General features: G+C 39.1%; 1 protein-coding gene across 3 annotated transcripts; it reads right to left on the reverse strand.

Moving 5' to 3' along the window:
- Positions 1–1,844: 1,844 nt before the first annotated feature.
- Positions 1,845–25,245, reverse strand: HACD2 (3-hydroxyacyl-CoA dehydratase 2). Of its 3 annotated transcripts, none has more exons than XM_083841348.1 (8): positions 25,015–25,122; positions 22,900–23,020; positions 20,100–20,217; positions 19,728–19,746; positions 14,761–14,849; positions 8,654–8,775; positions 7,811–7,989; positions 1,845–5,586 (listed from the first exon to the last, which is right to left on the reverse strand). In XM_083841348.1, exons 2-8 carry the CDS (start codon positions 22,905–22,907, stop codon positions 5,504–5,506), a joined length of 618 nt encoding a protein of 205 aa, XP_083697474.1. In that variant the 5' UTR covers positions 22,908–23,020; positions 25,015–25,122; the 3' UTR covers positions 1,845–5,503. The 3 variants fall into 3 exon arrangements, with proteins under 3 accessions (XP_083697474.1, XP_083697475.1, XP_083697476.1); XM_083841349.1 differs by lacking the exon at positions 25,015–25,122 and adding an exon at positions 24,002–24,945; XM_083841350.1 differs by lacking the exon at positions 22,900–23,020 and having other exon boundaries at positions 25,015–25,245.
- Positions 25,246–25,491: the final 246 nt, after the last annotated feature.

A 25,491-nucleotide genomic window follows, 5' to 3' on the forward strand; every position in this document is an offset into this window, starting at 1 on the left:
TTACCATAGGCTTGCTGTAAGTGATATTTATATATTTTAACAGTGCCTAAATAACAGCTACAGATGGTTTGCAAAGTCTGTGCAGACTGTCTGAAGCAGTGAGTCAAAAAACAGGAGAAAATGCAACTCAGTGTTCACATTTCAGCAAAATAAGCCTCTGCAGACTTCCAATAATGAATTTCCTAGTACAAACATCTCTAAGTCATATTGGTATGACATCAAATTTCTTTGTACAAACTAGGCTGAATTAATTTCATCTAAAGAGCAGGAGTTTGTCATGAGACCTTAGGGTTTGTGCTTTGGCAAGTATAAATAGACATGCAAGTATTTAAGCATTGTGAATTTTGCTTTTATGGGGCAGGATTGAAATAACATGCACCTACTTTAGACTAGAAAAAATTAAATATGTTGACAGTAACATCTTTTGTTAAGATCGATAACTCCCGCACATCAAAGAAAAACAAACCTCTGAAAATACTAATCCCAAGTTAATTTGTGAAAACATAAAAAGGGCTTTATTTTTATTTATTTTAATCTGTAAAGGAAAGTATTATTTTAGAAATCAGTGACCAAGATTAGAAGCATTTTAAATTTTCTATCTGAATTTATAATTTCAACTGCTTCAGGATAGCCTTCAAAAACCACCACAAACTTTTAACCCTTTATCTTATACCACAATACCAGAATTCTGACAATTCTGACAAGTGAGGAAGAGTATTAGTTTAGGAGACAGGAAGCAGAATTTAAAAGCCACTGGATATTGAATGCCCAGGCAGTCAGGTGGCTTGAATCTATCAATCACTCCCAACTCTCTAGATATGTTCAGTCCATTCCAAATAAAACGGAATCACACAAATTCACACCTCTGTATTTTACACTGAACACACCAGCAGAGATCATCCCTCACGTCTTATGTTTGGAACTGCCAGTGCTTTAAGATGAGCCTTAAAAGCTATTGTAAAGTTAATTTACTTAGGAACACAGAATTCTTTTCCTTTTCAGACTTTTTAATGCTGCCCTTGGCAACAAAAATTGTTTCCTCATGTACTGTTTTCAAAATGCAAAGAGGAAACATAACTAGTAATAGTTATTCGAAGACACAAATGGAGCTCAGCACCACTCTTCACAGCATTACATTCCAAAGAATGGTTTAATTACACAGTAGCGCCAACTCACAGCTATCATGTGTAAAATGTGCTGATGCTGGTTATGACAACATTATTTCATCCCTTCTGCAGTAAAACAAAAAAATCATTGTAGTTGTGTAATCTTATGACAAGCATATGCCTAGAATAATAGCATGCACTCTGCAACTGCTACTCAGTTCCTGTTAGAGGATTATAACTTGTTATTTATGAGCATTAATGGAATCTAGACACAGTATGTAAATCTCTCTCAGGAAGCGTTAAAAATGCTAAGAACGTTGCTGTGGTAGCAGACATACTATATTTAGTAAATCAACTCTGAAATATTCTGTCGCGTTAGTTAAGCATTCCATTATATTTAGAATACTCCAAAGATTTTGTTTCTGTAGAAAACCATCACCATCTAGAGTACAGATAACAGCAGAACAAAGAGCTGGCATTCTATTGAGGATCCTTCAGGAAGTTGTAAATTTGAACGTTAACAGAGTCAGTTAACATGTTATGATCTTTCAAAAGTGAAAAGCAGAGCACTTGTAGCAGTATTAATTTTAGAACGTGTCTTGTGCTTGAAAAGTTATGTATGCCCCTAAAACACTGAAATTGCAAAGTACAGCTTATATCAGACAAATAAAAATACAGCCCTAATCCACATTTGCCAAGCATCTACTTTTGTTCCCTAAACAGTGACAGTACAGCATATTTTGTTTGGAATTATTTTATTTGGATTATAGCAATTAGTATCACTGGTCAGTAGACCAAATCCAGGCAGAGAACACAGAATCAATTTCACAAGGCAACAACACAGACTAGTATTTTCGCATACAAACCATTTCACCGCATTGTCAAGTAGAAATATCTTTCAAACATGCATAAAAAGTCTTCGCTTAACCTTTCAGAGCTCCAGGTAATACCAGATTCCTAAATATACAAAAAATACATTTAACTTATAATAATCTTAGTGAATCAGACTTATAAAATTACAATTTTATTCTTCACAACATAGAAAAAAATACAAAAATGACTGTATATAGTTTTCACCCAAATTTCACCAACAAATATACATCAAAGCACACGATTTGATGTATACTCATGAAAATTTTAAGATGAAAAATAGGTTTTAAAATGACACTGCAGATTGGTCCACACAAATGCCAACCTTTCTAGTGATAAATAAAAAAACTTGGATAGAAACATCACATTGTGAAAAATTACAATTTATCGTAGTTTGCATCTTACTGTAATTTACAATATGAACATTTCTACAATTCCAGTTGTAAACTATACACTGGTAAGAACCTTGGTCTTTTAGAAGGTAATGACTGACATGGTCAAAGCTGGCATGGCAGAACAAAGTATTGTCAACTGCAATAGTGCACGCAACCCAAAGACTACCAAGGCAGAAAACATGACTGCTGTAGCAGTTTGGTTATGCTCACAGAAAACATGCAAGCCAAGTAAATAGTTTGTGGGAAAAAAAACTTCTAGATTTGTGAAAGAGAGTACTAATCAACGCTTTTATTATAAAGTTCACATACCACATTACAATTTCAGTGACAGAAAAGGGGAAATTTGTTCATATTTTATGAGAAGAAAAAAAACACATTTGATCAAAGTCAGCATTAGGAAAAACCCCAGCAATATTAGGGAATTGCACTACAGTTCTTACTCAGGATCACCTTCCAGTGATTTCCATGGAAACTTGAAAAAGCACTGTAAGCTGAAGTGCTAGAACTCTTGTATATACTAAATGTTTCGTACTTCAGAAGATAGGGTTTCTTTAATTACTTTTTGGACAAGATTTCCAACTATCAAAGTAACTTCCTTTAATTTTTCTTTTAGAAGGAAAAGGAACTCCTTTTTCTTTAAAAAGCTAACAGCCAATTAATATTTTCAATTAACTATTTCATAATAAAGCTTACTCAGTAAAGAAGCTGGTGGTACAAACCTTCTCCCTATTGGCAGCTCTCCCTGCTTCTCTGTAGTGCCCGTGCTACCTACTACAGATCTGTACACCATTCCATCAACAGAGTTTGTTTCATACAGGATTATTACACATTTCTTCTGCAAAGTGGAACTACAAACTTGAATCCAAATCTTGTACGTAGGCACAGAATCAAACAAAAACAAACTTCAGGAGCTAAGCATCCATAACATCCAGTAACCTGAGTACATCATGAAATCAGATCTTTTAGATGACATTCTTCAGAAATGCTGCCACTAACCTCTTTTAGAGCGTGTACAAGCAAAATATATTTTGTTCAGAGGTGGAAGTTTACACTTTTGAGCAATGAGTTATGTATAATGCAACATTTCTCACAGATAACCAGAACAAAGAAATACATAGCCCAACAGAAATGAATTTGAATTGTTGTGTCTTTGAAGGCAAAAAGCACTCTGAGGTTGCATGTTGCTACAGTATTTTTGATTACTGTCAACAACTGTCTGCAAAAAGTTTAACATAGAAGCTAAGATTGTTACTGTCTCTTACCCTCTCCCTACCTACACCAGACCCATTTGTGTTGAACACGCAAGGTGTTACACATTACTGAGTGCTAGGGATATTCAGTCAGACTTTTTGATGGAGCCAAAAGAAGTTAGTGAAAAATACAGTTTTTTTTCAAATATAGCTCTGACAAATATAAAAAGAAGAGTATTGTAAATGCAGCTCTCCCCCAGTACTAGAACAGAGAGGCAGTGCACTAAGTACTTACTGCCCTATGTTTATGGAGAACTGGGAGCACAAATAATTGGGACACAGATATGGATCGTGTCCACGGGGAGGTAGGTGCTGGCAGGCATAACACAAGACTAGTATCGCAGGTATCCTGGTCACACCCGATTTATGCACTAAATCACGATGTTACAAGAGGGAAGTCAGAGAAGCCCTTGTTTAGCTGTCTAGTGGCTCTATTGGGGTAAGGTCAGTACTGTTTAGTTTTCAATACATGACAGAGCAAAGACCATTAGCTACATTTCCTTTTGCCTTTGCTTGGATGTCCATTCATCTCCCTAGTCCCTTTGTCCCTTCCATTTCTCACCCCCTCCCAGTACAGTCTGTTCATAAATTGGGCCACTGTTCACACAGCATTAGTGGATTCTGCTTCACCACATGGCTTTCTCACTCCTTTCATTTTCTGCTTTACCTTCCCAAGGTTTAGCCTGAGAACCCAAAGCAAAGACCTTGGAAAATCTACCTTTCTAAGCTCTTCTGCTCTTTCAGAAGAGCAGATGAGGAAAAGCTTGTCCAATCTGCAAAAGCAGAATGTAACACATGAAATAATATGCTTAAAAAAAAAGAACTAAACGAACTTATGATTTAGGGTTTTTTGTAACATTTCAGAAGCTGAGTGCCTGGAAGCACCTGTTTGGATGTGCCAAAGCAATACACATTAGTCACTTAAGAAAAGTCATATTGAGGAACAAAGCCCTCAAATGATTCCACAGTAGACCAAATAGTTCTTAGCACTGAAAGATGAGTACCACTGAAATAGTGGACAATGATTAGAGATGATAATTTAAAGTCAAAAAGGGAGAACTGCACCTCTTTCTGGGTGACCTGCCTCCTTATATTGTTTAATTACTGATATCACTAGAAATATTACAGTTAGTATTTTTTATGTTTTTAGTATTCAATAAAGTATCCAGGGCTGCAGTATTTAGAGTTTTAATGTTTCAGATAAGCATTATAGCCTCTGAATTAACAAGCATTTGAGTAATCAGCTTAAACAAGATCTTCAAAAGAACACACTCTGGTCAGACACCCTGCTGTTTAAATTCCTAACAAACCACATTCCCCTCATTTCCCGTAATTGCTTTCCTGTTCTTGTTCTCATCACCTTTTAAATACATAACCTACCTTTCTAAATTCAAACACTGCCCGGATTACATTCTCCACTGGAGTCTCTGACAAAATCCTAAAGCATTCCAGAGCATATTGTTTGCTTCCACAGCAATACATACAGTTTCTGGCATGCAGTCAAAAACTTCAAAAAAAGAGGAGGTATCAGTGATATAATCCCAATTCAAGCATTTAGTGGGTACAATTTCATCACTCATACTGTAACCTTCAGGCATTTGGTTGTAAATTAAAACCATTTTAGCACATCACTTAAGGAAAAGTAAAAGGCTACCTGCCAAGCCATATAAAGTTTAGAAGTTTTCTGAAGCACTGCAAGCTGAAAATTATTTGCATGTTTTACATCGTAGAATTTCAGTGAAATCAGATTTATTGGTTATTCTTGCTAAATTATTGGTCTTTTACCTCTGACTTAGTTTATCTTGGTATATTCGTTATAAATACGCTTGGTATTGAAAATCTGCAGCATTTTGATGTTTGAAAAGTTCTGAAAGAGCTGGAATTACTCCGACTTCTTGTGTTCTTCAGTGTGGGAAAGCACCTTTCGCCTCTGATGTAGCATATGAAAATAGAGCTGGGGAAAGACTGAAGAGAAAACACAAGTGAAGTATTAAGTCAGGCTTCTGTGTCAGTGCAATACACACAGTCACACTCAAGGTCACCAGTTCTGTTAAAAGGAAATGTGCCTATTCGCTTTCTGCTCTAATCATCTTCTGTCTTAAGAAGAAGCAATATTGCCCTTAGACTTCAGGTACTATTTAATTTTTGCTAGAGCAATGACATTTTCAGGCAATGGCGGCGAAAAGCCCTCTTATACTTCTGCAGGTGTAAGTGGGATGACAGAGTTTCCTGAACAGTACACACAGAATAAAAAAAAATGTTGCAGGGAGGAAAAAGAGCACCATGAGGAATGAAAGTCCTTCCAGAAGAACGACTCTTCCAGATTTCACTTATAATTCTAGCGTCCCTTTCACAGAATCTAACAAACTTTATGCAAACTGGTGCCTCTTTCATCTCTCTCTATCCTCCATGTAAAGCTTTCTTCCTTCTAAGACTACATTACACAGTATGTTTGCAGAAGAATAAAGGAGGGAATGGAAAACAAACAACAAAAGCTAAATTTCCCATGAGAGACTAAACTTCCATCTTTGTGAACCCTCTGAAAATTAAACAAGCATCAGCCTACATGACATCAGTTACAGTAGTGTTTGTAGTATATGTAGGGCAACCAAAAACTATTTAATTAAATTTTAGGTTACTGTTTTCTCTTTTGGCTTTCTTTACCCAGTATTTCATCTCCTGATTGTTTCCCCCAAGCCTGCATTTCATTTGATTTCACTCCACCAGTGTGAGGTAGTTAATATAGTTGTCCAGGACCATAACAGAATACAGAGCCGCAAGATTCCTGTTAGAAGTCTAAGTAGTTGAAATCTATATGCAAAAAACTGAATGACATCCTTTCTGGCAAGATGTCAATTTTGACAGATAGGTACTAAATTAAATATTTAAAAAGTCAGATAAATGGTAAAATGCAGCTATCAAGAATGTTAATCTCAAGTTTTAGCAACAGTTTTTAAATCTTGCTTTCTTTGTGATGCTAACTTTCCCAAAATTTGCAAGATCTTCTGTGGGTTAAGAAGACAACCCCCCTGAATAGGTAGCTTTTATGAATGAATAACTGACCTATGGTATAATCAATGAATGTAATGATCATTGCTTTTCTTGTACCTGTGGAACAACACATAATACCTTCATGTGAAAAGGTACCTAAGACCAATTGAGTCCAAACAGTTGGTACATGGAGTTAAGATACCAATTCACAAAAATGATTTCAAAAATAAAAAAAGACTGCATCGAAGTTACACATCCCACAAATGATAATGAATCACAAAACATTTCAACTGAGAGACTGCAATTTTAAAGGAGAAACAGGGCTAAAATTATCTAGGTTTTATCTGCTTCTCTTCTGTGTGGCCTGTCAGCTGTGATCTAGCCACCCCACAAGAGGTAATTAATATGTGTGTTTATTTTCACTGGAACAAAAGATATTATTACTAACTCCAAGGAGCCAGAATATCAATGTTTTTGGAAGAAGGAGACGAGCAGATATTAAAAACCCTTTTCATACATTTGTAACAGCTGGAAAAACTTATCAATCTTGATGTCAGCATTACAAGATGGTTCACTGAAAGAGTAAGCGCTTATTACAGACAGCCACACTGCTGAAATTTAAATCTTAGAATATGATTTTTTCATTCTATACAAACAAGGTTCATATAAAGACAGCTACAGAGACAGCTACTGGCAGCAACATCATCACTACATCATTCTGCATGTTAGACGTCTATTTGCACATCTAAATTGTTTGAGGGCCTATGCGTTCCTAATCCCTGTTTCTAAGCAGCAAAGCCAAATCTTCATAGCATGTAAAGAAATACCAACCAAAGATAACATTGATTCAAGATAATTCAACAGAAATGCTTTGCTAGCTGTTACTGCAAAAGCAATGTTCTTATGCCTGATAATGAACCAAATTTTAAGAAGCTGTTTTAACCCTGTTCTCATGAAAGTCCATAATTGAGAAAAAGTCAACATTTGCCAAATACTACATTTTTATATTTCAAGTATAAGAGGGGAAAAATATTACTATATTACAAGTGTTTGTAGAAAGCAACTCCTGCAGTTTTGACTTCTCTAAATAGTTTTCAAAATTAATTTTGCAACATTAGTTGTATATGTGCAAATCCCCCAATGGTTAGCTTTTCCTGATACTGTTTTTAATGTTTAAAAAAATCAAACTTGTACTTACTTGGAATGTACGAGATCATAACCAGGATCAGGAATGTATAGTAGTCAAAAGAAAAATTGTACTTGTTAGGTAAACTAATGGAATACAAGCCAGACTGCCTGACAAAGGGTAATGCAGCATATATTGTGAGCAATTCACCAGAGACTCCCATTGGATACAATACTATAAACAACGTGTACCTAGAACAAAACATTTAAGGAAAGGATTAAAAGCTCTGACAAACTGACAAAGTATTTGTTAAGTTATAGATATTCAAATCTTAAATTCTTAGCTTTTATTTGATTAGAGCATATGAACATTAGGTGTGAACATTACTGCAAGACAAGAATATTAAAGTCAGCAACCAGTTTGAATTATTTAAAGATTATCTTTGAGAATCTGAAAGCTATTTTTACAACTGTTTCCTCCCTCTCCTCTCCCCCATGCTTGTTACTTTGGCTTCTGAACTCTTTGGCAGAGGTCATATTATCAAAATAGGGCCAAACACAGTCAGTATTAATCAATGCGTTCACCAGCTTTACACCAATCTAAGGTACAACCCTTACATTGAAGGGTTACTGTTAAGTATCAGTTTATTTACTGCCATCCCTTACTGTTAAGTGTTAGTGTCCGACAAACACAATCACTTTGCCAGAACTCAGTACCATTTAGCAAAGTACTCTCAGCTTACATTTAATGTATTTGTAACACAAATCTGATGGAAAGAAGATAGGAAGTCACATTTATAAATGGGGCAATTACCCCAGGACAGAATTTAACTTTTTGTACCGAAACTATTTTAAAAGGTAAATATCCCTGTTAAAACAGTGCTTTAAAGGCTATGATTTCTATTGTGCCACCTACCTGGCCCATTTTATGAGATAAGGGAGATGGTTTAACAAGCTAAAGGTATAAAAAGAGTAACGGATTATCTCAGTGATTGTCCAGGCCACTACAAACAACAGGACACTATCTTCTGTTTGTACCTGCAAGAGAGAAACAAAAGGTTCAATATGAACGCAAGTGTTACTAGTTACTCACCAGATCTAAACACCCCAAAGAAATTAATTCCCAGGGGCTGCTTTACTGCATCATTTTAGATAACAGACTCCAAGAAAAAGCGTAAAAGCAACATTAGTAACAACGGCAAAAAACCCTTCTCATCATGCTCTGTATTTTTCTAGTTGGCTTAAGAATAGTTCTGATGATCAGAAAACTCAAGATCTCTCATTCTGTGCAATGCAAATTAGTGCAAGAAACCCCTGAAATACCAAGAACAACCCATAACACTTCCTACTCCTATACAGTACCAGGTTCTGCTTCAGTCCTGTGATTGTTTTCTGGTGCAGGAAGCAGAGAGGATGCTAACACTCGAGATCTGGTTTAGACTTTACACTCTGCTCCTAGTCAGTGCTATTTCTGAGTACAAGGAGAACTGCTTCCCTCTCTCACTTGAGAAACTGGGTCTTAGTTCTGAGCAGCAGCAAGACAGCTAACAGCAGGATGCAGGCTTGGAGGAGAGAAGAACCAGAAGCTCAGGTTGTGTCACCTCAGGCAAGCTTTACAACTAACTACCTGCTTCGCTGTTCCCTGCTCCTCTTTCTGCTTACTGCACGCAGCATTGTTTTTCTGATGTTGGTTACATTCAAGGCATCGTTTTGGTTCACTGCTTTACACCTCTTAGGGCTTGTATTCCAGAAGCACATTACTAAAACAGCTTTTACTTCCTTTGTATTTTGAAGATGAACCTTCAAAAGCATGAATTTAAAAATGAATTATTACAATTTGGGAGCATAATTATGAGGTTTAAGTTTCAGATAGAACAGCAGTTATGAAGAAGCATATGGGGTCACATACCTGCATGACAAACTCTTGAGAGTGAACACACGATTTTTTATGCAGCCCCCCCGCCACCCAACAGAAGCATGTTGTGAATTCTCAGCTGTGAGAGTACCTTGAGCCCAAATTTAGTGGACCGTGGGAACAAAAAGAGCTCAACCACAAGGGGCTGCATTTTCTTTTTTGCCTCCAACTCTTGAAAAAAGGGAAAAGGAAGTCAGTAGGTGTGGGTGGTACACCCTATTCATCTTGGGCAAAGTACATGTACAAACAAAGGAATAAGAAATTATAGGGGCAAGCAGAAACCTTTTCAGAGGAGGGGACTGGCCATACATTTGTGTGTAAAAAAGCTCATAATGATTACCCATAAAAAAAAAAACTTTGTTACCGACTACTAAACCCAGAAAGAATTGTACAAAACTCTTGGGAATCCTGTAATGTAGAGTTACTGTTATGCCATTTTCTGCTGTGTATAGCAATTCAAGTCACTTTCATCTCTTTTTGCGGCAAACATGCCTTGTTCTTTTTCACTTGAAACTCTGTGAAACTATATAATTTCCATATATATTAATCTCCCTTAAATCACCATAAAAGAACAACATCCAAGATTTATTTGAAGATTTCCCGAGAAGAGACCAAATCTATTTTTACACTGCTACAGTATCTAGAAAAGGATCCTGACCCTGCTTTACAAACAAGACCTACTTCTCAGCCTGGTAGCATCACTTCACACAGATGCCGCTGTTCCCAAGGAGCAACATGCTTCACAAGCACTCCAGAGCTGCATCTTCTGGTCAAATCAGGAGTAGCAGCTTCTGAGTTCATCTAAGCTTATGCATCACAGACTTTGATCCGTATGTTGAAACCCACCCCACTTCTTTCCTTAACTATGGAAGTCAGTAGAACCAACAAACAAAAATGTGTAGCTTGAGGTAGCACCCAAGGACATGACCAAGGACAAAAAAAATGGGATGCTAACAGTGAATGATGCACATAGAAGAAACAACCCTGGCAGTTACAATCCAGTTCTACCACAGAACTTGTAACATTGCTTTCTCAAGTCTAGTCTTTCCCATCTATGTAAATACTAGAACTGTATTTGAAAACTACTAAAATAGTTCACAACATTTAAAAAAATAAACAGAACTACCCCCTGTTAAGGTCACTTGACTAGGAATCACAGACTGTGACATTACTGCTTGTGTCCCTGCTTAATGAAAAAATTACAAAAACAAACACCGGTTCCCAGTATAAGAGCGACCTATACATTTTTCAAACACTCCAAACCTGTGCAGCGAGGAACAGAAGACTGCTATAGACTTTATCATCATATTTTATCTACATTCCAAAGTTCGTCATTAAAGAGCATGTTCCTTACATATTAGCAGATCTGTCAGAAGACTGTCACCATTAGAGCTTCTCTTTGAGGACTGAATTTCTCAATACTTCAAATAAAGATGTCTGAGATGCACGTTATCAACCCCTCGGGAACTGATTTACAAAGCACTCTTTCAAGAGCCTTACTCATTTAGGCCCTGCTAATGCTGCATTTGTAACATCATTGCACAGTACAGCCAACAAGCCGCAGACTTCTCAAACCACAAATCCCAGTAATGCCTCAGAACTCTTCCTGCACCTTTTCATCCCAGTCTTTGAAAGTGGTGATAGACAAAGTCAAAGCACATTTTACACTCCATATACAACTTACTGTCCAACTGCCTTAATTAGGGTGAGTCATACCGAGGGTATAATTTTTTTAGTAGATGTTTCAAACCAATGTATCAAGGAGGGGTCTTGAATATATTTTATTTTGTCTCATGACTATGAATACAAGATAATCTGTGTTAAAATATAAGGGATTAATAGCCTTTTAAGATACAAAGATGAGATTCAGAGTTGGGAACCGTCAAAATAAAGCCTGAGAGGCTTTTACTGTTCTCCTGATGCATGAAAAGTTATCTTAAAGTTGAGCAAGGTTTGAAACATTTAAAATACCATGAACACAGAAATTCTATAGATTTCTCCATATTAAGAGTAACAGCAAGAGATTACAGAGAATTTCTGCTAAACACATCATGAAGCAATCCAGTGCAGATGAGTACAAACAGCATCGGTATGCAACAATAATGATAAAACAGCACATCTCCCTCCAAAGCTTGGGTTCTGTGTGCACATCGATTTAAAAAAAAAAAAAGAAAGCTTCACAGTAGGTATAAAGGCTCCTGAAAGACATTTGCGTTGTACAGAATTACTCAAATTTTGCACAGATGTAAAGCAGTGATGATTTAGGCCTGTCAACTAACCCATTCAGAGTTCTGAACCTTCCATTGGGGACTTCTTTTACTACAACTCAATCTTAAATGATAAAAATTACTGTTCTCTTATATTTTTAATTTAAGTATGTTTACGATTGTCAAGTTCACTGCAGCAGATGCTGGAGTCTTAATGATCTGCTCAGTAAGCTGTACGTCGTTACACCATGCCTTTCGACTGTGTTCTATAAAGGTTCCTCTAAATACTTACGCTACTTATCATCGTACCTGCACCCAATTTGATAAACTTTAAACCACTGCTAGTACTTCTTTTAATTATCTACCAGAACTGGGTGTCACACTGAACTCCACAAAGGCCTGCTACGATGTCACCACACGATCTCACTGTTCACATAAATTCAAAGAGAATTTCGATCTGAAGGGCACCTTCTGTTCTCCTATGCCTACTTTCTCCTAGCCCTTCGCTCCTCATTCCTTTCCCTCCTTTGTAGGAGAAGTAGCAAAATTCACCAAGCCAATTGCTTTCCAATATAATGACAAAACAGTATTTTCTGGACTACGAGTACCGTATTACATGCCAGACCCTTCTCCAGTAAGCCAACAGCTACTTATATTGTGGAGGCAAGAGAAAATCTCATTGCAACTCCGAGAATTGTGCAGTGCTTTAACATTTGCCATGCTTTAACATTTATAATAGATACTTTCATGTTGAATTTAACAACACATCATCACTAAAGTAAACAAAAAGCACAAACATGTTAGTGGCAAGAAGCATGCTTCAAATCACATCACGTATCTAGAAGTGTATTCTGACAGAAAGGAGGGATGCAATACAGATTTTTCTTCTTTTAACCACGTTATATATGAAAGCAGTCTGGAAAAGCAATATATTGAACAACTGTCACTCAAAAAGTTAAAGAGGAAAACTGAGTTTTATTTTACAAGAACCTCATCATGCAACTGCATAGCTTACAAGTTCCATAAAGCTGTGTGAGAATTTTATCCTGGACTTCAGCATGGAGCTCACTTGTGCAGACAGCCCTTTAGAAAAAGTAGAACACTTGTGACACTTTAAATACATCTCCTCAGGTGAGACTGCATGCTCTCGGCTTGGGGTGAAGGTGGGGTGAGATTTATTACCACTAAGTCAGAGGTGAAAAACTCATCACAGGATTCCTCATCATTCTTATGCCCACTTTGAGACATTAAAAAAGTTTAACACATAGGACAGTCTCTTCTTAAGAATTTAACAAAAAGACCACATAAGTGTGAGAGGAAAAAAAAAACATGCAATAATGTTGGAATAATCCTTATTAAAAACTGAATTAGTTAGGCTAAACTTTCTTGTTTATTCTCCCATTTTGCTGTTCTTTTTCTGGTGAGAATGTGGGCACAAGTTTAAAAAATCTAACCCACAATCATTTTACAGACTTCCCTTTGATGTCTTGCAGATAACACATGGAATTGTTTTAACCTAGGTCATTCAGTCTTTAACATTTTGGATTACTTCAAGCCAGGAGACAATTCATAAAAACAGATTATTGCTAGTTTTGAAGCACCAGGTACTCCAACAATATACAGGCAACAAGCAAAATTACAGACATATTTCTTTAAAATACTTTACATTTGTATTTAATATACAGTGTCTTGGAATTATACCCTTTTTGTTCAGAACCTAGCATTTATCCCCACTGAACTGACAGGGACTAGAGTTCTTTTATTTGCACAAAAAGTAAAATCTGTCAGAAGATAAATATTTACAAGATTTTAAGTTTGCTGAGAAAAATAACATTCATACTTGAGGAATAGCACAAAACTATGGCTCCACATGAACAGGCATTATAATATTAGAAAGGGCAGTTAATTATTAGGAACTACAGTGACTTGTATTACTCTACCTATGGGTGGACATTCTGGTAACAGGTGTTGGAGTAATGAAGACACAGCAGCTTCCTTGAAGACTTGGCAACGACACAAGCTCTTTAAGACACTCTCCATGTCAAGTCACAAAATACCTTTTATATGTAGAAGACTATCACTAGAAGAATATCACTTAGTCGGTCAGCCACACTGACATCAAGAGTAATTTCTTTCTTTAATGAGACAAAGATCAACCGGCTAAAGTAACAGCAAAGATGCAGCATATGTGAGCTACTGCAAGGTATTCAGATAATATGAAGTCAGTCAGCATTATCTATTTCAATTAAGGCATGTTCAGATATTAAAATAGCTGTCAGTTGGGAATAATTTTCAAATAAGATTGCTTCCAGAAGATTCTGCAGACATTTGGTAAAGTACAGCAATATTTGTTATGGCATACAATAACCAAGAACCCCAAACCCACTTACGCTTGAATGCAAGAAAGATTAATGAAGGACAGAGGGAAGATTATCCTGGAAAAGTGATGAGGGAAAACATCCAGCTGGGGATTGCTGGACAATCATTTAAGGGGGAGCTTCCACATACTGTGGCACAGACAGCAAATCATATAGTACAGACAGGGACGGTGAGGACATTTTGCTATTGAATATGGCACTAGCGAGATCAACACAAGAATTCTGTCCCAAATTCTGGGGTCCAGATTACATACTGGAAACCTCCTGCTCGGCTTTCAGTACAGACTACAAAGGCTATTCAGGAGCTAGTTGTGTTGCAGCAAGAAACTCATAACTCAATCTATTTGATTATCAAGAAGAGATGATGTCAGATTTATTTTTATTTCCTTTGATCCACACAGACTCACAACATTTCACATGTTGCGACAACACAAGACATTTTGAGGAAAATGAAAAAGCAATCATCAATTGCTTTTCAGCATGGATAATTATTTTTTGCAATCTATTTTGTAGCTTAACTTACCTCTTTTACACTATGTGTTACTGCCCAGGTCAGGAAAACCCTTGACATCACTTGGAAAGCAGTCAGAACAACAGAAGAGGGAACAATGCCTGGAAGATATTTTGGAATTAGTAAAGATCCCCGACCATTGGGATGGGGGTGGTGAAATAAAGTACAGCTAAGCCAAGGTCCAGTTATTTGAACTTTCTGGAAGGAAAGAAGTTTTTTAATTTGAGTGTATGAAGTCCGTCCCATGGTGTGTTTACAAAGCATAAGACAATGCAATCCCCTGACTGGGACTTTGTATATCAAAATGCAAATAAAAGTAATTGGCCTTGTTGAAATCACATCACGAATACATAAAACAACTGAATGTATCCCAGAAGCTATTTGATTGAAGCTAACTCCATCTCTCAAATAAAACCTGTTTAATTAAAATATGCAAGATTCTCTTAATTATCATGATTTAAAAGGTAAAACAATTGAGATGTTTTGCGCCGTGTATCCCCCAAAACAGCAAACAAAAAAATACAACTGCTTTGAAGAAACAAAGTCCTACCCCATATTCTGCTAGATACAGTTATAATTCCTTCCTGGGAATAAAACTTTTAAAAATAAAACAAAAACAAGGAATAGTTCATGCACTGATAGGTACAGAAACAATTTAAATATTTTTCTCAAAGAAGCAGATTTAACTGGCTCTTCTGGCAAGTTCGGAGGTGCCAATTAAACTGACTTTTAAAGGGTCTTACACAACCAGGTATGAGACAGAGCAGTAGTTTTAGATTGCAAGATGACACAAAACATCTAAACTCTACAGCAAAGTTTTGTTTTCTTCCAGCAGCATGATGAAGACAAATGCAAGAGCAGTTGTAACTGCTAAAATACTGTAACAAGTGTGTTCTAAAACAAATGCAAACCACAGCAAGCAGCACAACAGTCTCAGAAACAAGAAAAAGTTAGAAAGTGGGAGAAAGATGAAGAATAAGAAAAGCTAAAAGCAAGTTTCATTAGAATTAATTTCAGTCACTATGTTTAATCATTTTTTCAGAGAAAATAGAAAAAACTGTATAGTTTTCTTTGATTTTATAATGCATTGTTCATAACCTGGTTTCTGATTATAAAACATCAAGGCAGAATTTGTGTTACTGAGACAACACAAAAGGGGGTGCCATAAAATCCCACAATCTGAGCTCATTAGAGGCTCACACCTACAATACCTTTTCTTTTATATGGTTTGTATCATCCCTTCCTAAACAAAATAACCTGATGCTCTTGAAAATGAATCTCTAAACAAGCCAAAAAGACTCTGTAGGAACCATCCGAGATTACCACACAGTAAGACAAGATTTTTTGTTATGGCCAAGACAATGCCAGCCTAAGCCAAAAACATGAGATCGAATTCAGTGATTCGCGAATTCGCTAGCTGTGATTTATGTAACCTCTACTCGCCTCTAATTATTTACTAATTGCATTAAAAAGGCATCCGACAGACGGTTTTAAATTCGGCATCTTTAAAAGCACGTCACCAGTTACTTAACACTGCACATGCTGGAGCAGGTCTTGGCAGACAGAGGGCTCTCTGGTCCCGAAGCAAGCACCAAGCAAGCTTTGCCCACACCTCTCCCAGGTCCTGGACTAAGCCTCCCACCTCCAGCAGAAAATCCTTTAAGTCCAACAAGTTGTCTCCCAGGAGGATCCCAGCTGAGACCAGGTGGCATGCATAGCTTAAAGGTGGAGCTCTTCTATCCTTCCTAACTAGACAGGATAATTCAAAGTCGATCAGCATCAACACCAGCTTACCAAAGGGCTACCAGTAAGCACCACTGTGGTATGAGGGCTGGTACTGTAGCGATCCTGTAGGTTGGGCTTGTACTTACCACAGCTTTCTTGCTTTTCTCCATTCCCTTCACGACCCCTCCCACTGCAGCTTCTTCATTTTGGGGACTCCTATCACCTCTTTCCTTAACAAGTTCCTCCAGACAGAAGCTCTCCCGTGCTATCAGTGCTATTCATGCGCTTGGGTTCTGTCTGCTACACAAGTCAAGGAACTGAATGTTCCCTTTCCATTTACTTGACCTTCCATCTCTCCACTTGGTGTCTGTACTACACAATACATCCTCTCTCCGTGTAAAGCTCTCCTTCTCCACATGCCAAAGTTACGTTCTCAACCGTGCTTGTTAGAAACATTCCTCTATCAATCTTCATGTTTTGAAGAATGTATCTCACAGATGCTAATGTTTCAGATTCTACTGAAAAGACGTAGAGAGAAAATTTATGCTGGTATGCACAACCATCTGTCATTGCTCAGTTTTTCTGTCGAAAGAGAATAACAGCTCCAGGGGCAAAGCAATCTGCAAGTTTCCTGCTTCTCCCTACATAGAAACTTTTAACAGAGTCAGGAAGACTCTTTTCCTCCCCTCCATAATACCTAGAAAATTCCTCCAAAGTCTGGAACCAGTCATCGTAGTACCCAGAAACAGCATCACAGCAGACAAGCAGCAGTGTATCCGGCTGTGTAAGAGAACCTCATTTCATTTAGCTGACAAATACTTCCACTGACAGAAAAAAAACCTCCATGGGCAGTTATAAGCAGCATTTTTTGTAAAAAAAAAAAAAAAAAAAATTAGGGAAAGAAAAAGGATAGAGTTATAATGGCATAAGATGTTGCAACATTCCGCTAATAGCGCTCATCACTAACATTAACTTGTGTGACTGAGGATAACATGGGCTAAATGGATCCACACCTCATTTCAACTCAGCCAGGATTATTAACATTGCACACAATCAAGCTGGTACAGTCAGCTTGTTCCCTGCTCTGCAGCAGCCTGGAAGGCAGCAACACACTTCTACTATTCAACTACTTCTACTACTTCTACTATTCAACTGCATGGACATATATTCTAGAGAGTATGGAAAAGATAATCCAAGAGAATTCTTAGACTCTACTTCTTAGAGTTAACATCTGTGCACAAGTTTACCTTAAGAAAACAGCAAGACATGGGAGCTCTTGTGCTTCTGCATTAGCTTTAGCATGGCAAAAGAACATTTTATTAGCATTTTTTTTGGCCCAGGAGCCTGAAATTTAACAACTTCTTGACAGTTGTTAAATAGGACTTCAAAATCTGTCAAAAAGGTGTTTTTGTTTTTTTTTTTAAACTAAGTATGGACTATTCAGGTAAAAAAAACAATAACTGAGATTTAGTAAAATAAAATGGGATCAAAAGGACCACCTTGGCAACACAGGCAACTATATGATAAATTCCTATTCATGACAGTTGTATTTGTTTTAATAGCTAATGCCTCTGCTTTTCTGAAGTGATTGCAATGGCTGTATATTTAGATGCTTAATGTCAAGTTCTGTGTTAGAACATCCACCAAAGACCAATGCACACAGCTATTTTCTGCTTAGTTAAACTAACAGGAGTGCTCACAAAATCTTGTATACTAATTACAATTAATTCAAACAAACTGAGTAGATGACATTTGAAAATAATTTATTTATAGTGGAAACATCACTTCCAAGATAGAAGAGATGAAGTGAAGCTCTGGAGAGGATCAAACATTTACTGGGCAGACAAATATTTTATTTTCAAGAATGTTCAGAAAACTCAAGTTGCTTGAAAGTCAGTAGTAGCACGTGCTTTTCCTTCACCTAAACTGTAGGTATCTCTGTACACCAACAGGTTTATACTAAGCAGGCTTTACATTAATTTGAAGAGCATCTGATCCCTCATTTCGTGGTATGACCTGGGCATAGTCTTCAAACTGCCCTTTGTAAGGTAACATTTTCAGAGTAACCTAATTATGGAGGAAGGCAAGAACTACTGTATCAAATACAGAATTACACTGCCCTCTGCTGACAAATGTATGAAAATGTTTTAAAGTTTCCCAACTACTGCATATAATTATTCAGTAAAATCTTTGAAACAGAAAATCAGTATGAGCTTACCGGTTACACCTAGTGATACACCTAAATACATCTAGTATTTAGATGGATTGCATTATACGTGAAAAATGACAGGTTTGTTGCTGTGGCTTTAGGAACCTTAATGCTATCTTATTCTTCAAATAGCAGCTAGTAAACATCTAGATAGGAGCTCAGACACTTATATGTAAAACCACAAGACTAACCACCAGAACATAAAACTGTCTCTTCATGAAGGCTGGGTTCAGAAATATTCAGAGCTAAAGCCAAGGCGCAGACAGGCACCGCTCCCTATTAAAGCACGGTGGCTTTGATCTTGCAGATATTTCTACATCACCCGTTCTGCAAACAAACAATCCAGATGCTAAGGCCAAAATATTCACTACTTGTAAGGACTAACAAACCAGACAAAATGCAACTCTGTCACTCAAACATGAGACTCTTCAGGTTAACTGATTCATGACACTGCTACCGACACACAGCTAAGTGCCTACCACCAACCTACCAGGCCTTGCAGTAGTAGGCTAACGAGAATTGTCAACTCAAGTCTTAAGTGACTAGTTCTCACAAACAGTTCCACTAAAGCACAGTGAAATCTGGGATAAAGAGTGGCTTCCCCCTTCCCAATTTCATAGCACATGCTTATGCGCTATGGACATGGGCAAAGTTTATGTGCTTGAGCTGTCATTTTCATTAGAATTTAAATTACTTGCAGCTAGAAGTAGGATCTGAGGAAAGAGAGCTTGGTACAGAAGATTATAGCATGCAGAGAATGGAGAGTCATGATCTACTATAAAACATTTATAAACCGCTGTAATTTGTAATGTTGGAAGGATCTAGATAAAAAAATAGAACATCAAGTGATTAAAAGCTGTTGTATTATCCTTTTTCTGACTTGTCAAATTATTTAGTAAAAAAGTGCAATGTGCTTCAAGCAAAAATTAGGGGGTTATGCAAGAATTAAACCTGAAAATTCACAGACCATAACATCTTTTAGTGCTGATATACCACTAAAAGTACAGTTTTCTATGAATAAAACTGAAAAAGTTTGCAGGCTTACCAAATGCACAGTGCAGAATCTAGAACAAAAAGAAAAAATCAAATTACTAACATTTCAAATGAAGCAATTTATAAATACATTTAGTTCTATCGCAAGAGCTTACGATTCAATATTTATACCTCAGATATTAAGCTTACTATTTAGCTCTGCTGCCCAAGCTAAATAGCAGACAGTAGGCTCCTTCACTGCTTGGTAGAAGGAAATATGTCACACAAGTGCTGAACTTATTTCTTGAGTTATATTTACCTTCAATTACCCTACAAATGCTAATGAAGAACATGGTACCTAGAAAGTAGCGTTCAAAGGCTGCCTTTTTTCTACTAAACAAAACACAAAAATATAAGTACCTCTGGGGAAGACAACTACACCTACCTCAAGCAAAGCTCCAGTTTGGAAGAATTTCAGGGGCTTTTCTATTGAGTAGTAAAGGCTATGGTAGCTACCTTTAGCCAGGTATGCTCGAACTAGACCAACTGCAATAACAAGCCATCTGAAAGAGAGGAAAAAAAAGTCTGAGATAAGGAGACATTAAGTAGAGCATAAACACAGAGAAACCCATAACGTCTCTTTCAATATGTGGGAAGGCAACAGATATATAACTGCTTTGAAAGATAGGAACTTTTTGCCTACTCTCTGCAACACCAAAAACATTCAATATTTGGATTCTCTGCAAATTTACCAAAGTTAAATATTATGCATTTTTAAACATTGTACAGCACCAGCATGATACCAATATCTTTATTACCTGGATTTATTTTTCAGTAAGCTGTATTTAGTTAAGTTATGAAGGGTACTCACGACATTTTAAATAAGATTGGCATCAGACGTTGTTTATTCAAAACACAAAACCATTTACTGCTAGGATCTCCTGCCACTCCGTAACTTAAAGAACTGTGACATAAAAGCAAACAAGACTCAGAAAGCAACCGTTTTAAGTCCCGGACAAGCCACAGAACTAAGGTGGCTATGCTCTGCTCAAATACCCTTCCACCTGAAATTAGCATCTCCAGTTAACTTCAGTTTCCAATTGCTTGTGGCAAACACGGGCAGAAGAGCTTGATGAAGGGAAATCCCTGCTGGCAGCTCCCCAACTTCTCACAGACTCTGCTGTTCCCGCGCTGACCTCACCTATTCCTAATGCCGCCCTACCTCACCTCCACCTCCTGCCAAACCCAGAAGCGCTGGCACAAAGCTTGTGCTAGCAGTCACCATGTGCCTCTGCTAACAGCCGTGCACCTCACTGGAAGTGTCTGCAGGCATACAGAGAGTCTCCTAAGTACACAACACCTTTTTACCCTTGAAAAAATCTGCAGCTGTGGTTTTCCAAAAGAATTTCTTCACAGTCCCTGGTAATTAAGTATTATGATGTGTTTACAAATATTGTCCCAAATGTAATACTTTGTTGTTTGAAATATACTGTGAAGTGCAGATTTTTCAATAACAAGCAACTCTGGCATCCCAGTTTGTGCTTATAACAATGCTTTTAATAGGACTGCAAAAAAGCTATTTCATTTCTGCCTGGACTTCTCAGAAGACGCGCATGAAAGACAAGCAACAGGAGTGGAAAGAGAGATGGGGAGCAAGGAACAAGCTCCCCTTTTGTCGGTAGTATAAAGCTGTTTCTGTTAAAGCTGTTTTGTGAAACCAGAAGACAGACACTTGCCAAGTAACTCCTGTTTATAAAGGATCAGATGAATTTCTTATTTGGACCCCAGTGCAGCATAAAGCAGGAAGCACCGCAGGATCAACCACTGTCCCTTCCCACTGAATGTTTCTCTTTTGGAGTAAGAACTCACAGCATGTTCATTGTCCTGTTCGTATCTGTCAGTTTCTCTGTTTTTCCTAATCTTCCCTGTTTGTTGAGAAACTTCGGGGAATTGAGTAACTTCTCAGGTTGCACAAGATAGCAGTGCTTGTTGGCGCCTGCAGCCAACTGTTCTCAGGCAAGGGCTCCGGCCCCTTGCTCATCTTCTCCACCCTCCACAGTAAATTACTGTCCTTCAAAGAGCATTTAATACACATCAAATCATGAATCTGCACAAGGCTAAAGGATGTGCCTACTTGGTGTCAAAGCTTTCAGTGCCTCTGTCCTGCTTCTGCATTTCTTAGACAGTTCTCCTCCCTCTACGACTATGGAAAATGAAATAGAAGTAGGCGAGTGCAGTAAGATCAAATAAAAAAGAAACCTGGTGAGCAGTTTAAAAGGGCAGGAAAAGGCACCACTGTCACGTGCAGGCTAAGCGAGAAGGCTTGCAGCTTTCTGTGACCTACACACTAAATTCTACCTGATAGACCAACTGTAGCTGGTGTATCACTAAATAAAAACTGCCATGGATATAGACTTCAAGCTAGACTTTTATACTCTTTGATTAATCCCAGTTATGGAAAATGAATATGGAATACACACTTTTTTTTTTTTAATACTTTCAGCTGCTCAGACTTGATAAGCAAACTTCATGCTCAGGACACTAGTTTAATGCCTTAGTTTAATTAAAAAATGTGCAAAGTTCACTGAAGTTCTGCTTTGTTTATGCAAAGAGAGAATATGGCAAAGCTACAGAGAAAATGAACCTGAAAAGGGGAGAAGTGTACTTTGACTCTCAGCAACCACTCACTGAAGACGTGGACAACGAAACCTGTAACTCAGAGCACTCTTTGCTCAGCATAGTAACACAGACTCTTGTAAATTCAAAAGTTATTATGTTAAGAACTATCTTGCTGAGTGAAATCCATTCAAAATTCATTGTATATACCACCATCAGCTACTTCTACCTAGAAGTCCTAGTCAGCTATCGCACTTGGCTGAAAATAAGAGACATGATCACATGTTGAAGCAGCTTACCAAACATTTACACACTAACTAACAGCGAGCCCCCATCCCTATCATCCAGTGATTTCAGCCAACCACACTTTTTAAGAAATAATTTCTATTCTCCACCTATGTCTCCAGAAAGAACTGCCTCTGCCAGGTCAAGCATAACTGCACTGCCATGCTGTGACAGGCAAATAACAAACTGACTAAATGTAAGAGAAGAAAGACACTGCCCTTTCTTCAGCTCAATGTACTGAACCATGGTCAGCAAACCCACCAAGTACAGCTGAGAACCACTGCAGCACCGGTTATTCCCTGCTGCAAGACACCAGGGTCCATTTTCTGAAAGAAAACACCCACCCACACATGAACTAAAAAGTGTGTGCAGCTTCATTTGGAGATCCACGGGTATATATACTTTCTGTACTGTTTTGCTCTTGCAAAAGCCGTCGTATTACCAAGAATCCATATACTACGTGCTCTACAGGATAAAATCAGAAATAAGGTCAATTAGTTTTAGAGTCAATACATTCACTTCAGCTAAGTCAAGATAAAGGCAAAGTAAATATAATTGCACGGAGATTTTCGATTGTCACTTCATCCATTTAAAATAAAGCCAACAACTAAGATTTTAGAACATATGCTTTATTGCATACCACTGCATGACAAAGCTGCTGCGTTCTTTTGCAGCATCACTTTTATCATCTGGGCACCTCAGAATTTTTTGTGCTTTCATTTCACTGTTGTCTTTCCAAGGCAGTGCTGTCTGGGGAACTGAGCCTGAGCACTCTGATTGACATGGGGACAGTAACTCATTACTGCCATCACCTGTGTGTCAATCTTATATGAAGAACTGAGCTTCTGTCAAACAATTCCTGAAAAACTACCTTATTATGAAGCCTTTAGAAGAAAATACTTATTTTTTTTCTGTGGTCGATGTTGTATGTTGCCAAATTTCAACAGTAGCCAGGGAAGCACAAAAATCCTTGCTTATTTGAAACCAAGTTATCAGTCAGAGCCCTTAGTGACCTGCCCCAAAAGAACGGCAGTGAGTGACAATGCAGAGACGTGAACACTCATTACAGGAATTGTCTGGTAGCTCCCCAAATTGCAGATATCATCTAACCATACATATTTCCAGAAGCAGCAGCTCACGCTGAAGTATCACATCTCACCAGACTGGAGTTTTCTAGATAGTTTGGTATAAATCAGGAAAACAAGTAACATCACGACCAAGATTTACATGGCATCCGGAACTGAAGTATGGATTTATGTTATTTGATTCTAGTTTCCAACACCTGGATTTTATTTTTTCTTTTGCAGAAATTTCATACAACCAGGAGCTTGCACGCCATGATAAAAAGTTCACGATGTTTAAGAAAACCTTTCTATTTCTACTACAATTTCTGTCTCAGGTTTTTGAGATCGTTTATAAAGATAAGTGAATTAAGTATCAGTATACCAACAAGCAGGTGCTTTTATTTCTAAGAAGAACTCAGAGAAGTTAACTTGTTAACACTGTGCAGGGTTATCACGAAAACCGAAAAGAAGAGAGCTCCTGACTGCCAGTATTGTGTTTCACTGTTCAGGTAATTAAATATTTCTGCTTGAAAGAAAAAAAAAGAAAGATGATTAAATAATATCAAACTGGTGGGTAATTACCATTCCCCCTCTAAGCAAAACACCCTGCAAATACCGTATGGGGCCACGGGTCTTCCCAGCAGCTCCATTTCGCAGCAAGGCACCTACTGGGCGATGTGTAACGAGCACCTTGCAAGAACTGTGATCTCCCCCATGGGTTACCTTTGTTCCTCACAAGCACTTTATAAGCTGAAATAGCACCAACCGTCAGCAGCTAAGATAAGTATCGCCGAGTCCAACCGACAGCCTTGCCCCACAGGTGCAAGACCAGTCCTCCTGCCTGACGCCTCACTGACCCGGCCTTACCCAGAGAGGAACTGGCTCATCCACGATCCCCTCTAAGGCTCCTTCCTCCTCCTACCACCCAAATATCCTCAGCCTCCCAAAAGAATTACTTTCATCCAGGTCCCAGTAACACTCTACAGCCTCTTAAAAAACATATATAATAATAATAACGAAAATCTCCTTCAGCCCAATGTGAGCACGCTGCAGCTTCTGTCGCCGTGCCCAGGGGCGCACCCACCGCTGCCCGTGTCCCCCCGCTACACACACGGAGCCCGGCAGGGCCGGCGCCTCGTGGGGGGCGAGGGGCGGCCGGGACGGAGGGGGAGTCGGGGGACCGGGGACGCCCGCCTCGCCCCGCCAGGGCTCCCCCACCGGCCCCGTTCCAGCCCCCGAATGTCGGGGTGGATCCAGGCGCCGGGGGACCCCGAGCCGCGGCCGGCCCCGGGGAAGTTTCGCCGGGGCTGCGGGCGGGCGCCGAGGGGAGCCCGGCAGCAAGCGGGCGCTGCTGCCCCGGCCCCGGCGAGCCCCCGCTCCCCGCCCGGCTCTTACCCCGCCGTCATCACCACGTTGTAAATAACGAGGTAGGCCGTGGCCAGCGCGCCCGGGCCCTTCCTCCGCCGCGGCTGCTGGCTCCCGTAGCCGTTATCCGCCCGGCTGCCGCCGCCGCCAGCCGCCGCCATGTTGCGGCGCTCCCGCGGCCTCCGCCCGCTCTCAGCGTACGGCGAGGAGGGGCCTCCCCGGTGCCGCCGCCGCCATCTTAGAGGAGGGCAGGGAGGGCAGGGCCGCCCCGACACCGCCCCCGGCCCGGCCCGGCCCGGCCCGGCCCGGCCCGGCCCGCAGCCGCCCTGAGGGGGGAGGAGCTTCCCCTTGGCGCCCCGCGGGGTATTTCCAAGTCCCCCTAAGGGGAATGAGGTGTCCCCACAGCCCCTCTTCGCCCTGCGGGCACTGAGGTGTCCCCACAGCCCCCGCCCCCTTCCCCTTTCAGTCGCATCTTCGAAGGTTAAAAATACCCCCCCTGTGCTGTCA

Source organism: Anser anser (genome assembly GCF_964211835.1).
Source record: "Anser anser genome assembly, chromosome: 6".
In the NCBI taxonomy this organism is placed as follows: Eukaryota; Metazoa; Chordata; class Aves; order Anseriformes; family Anatidae; genus Anser; species Anser anser.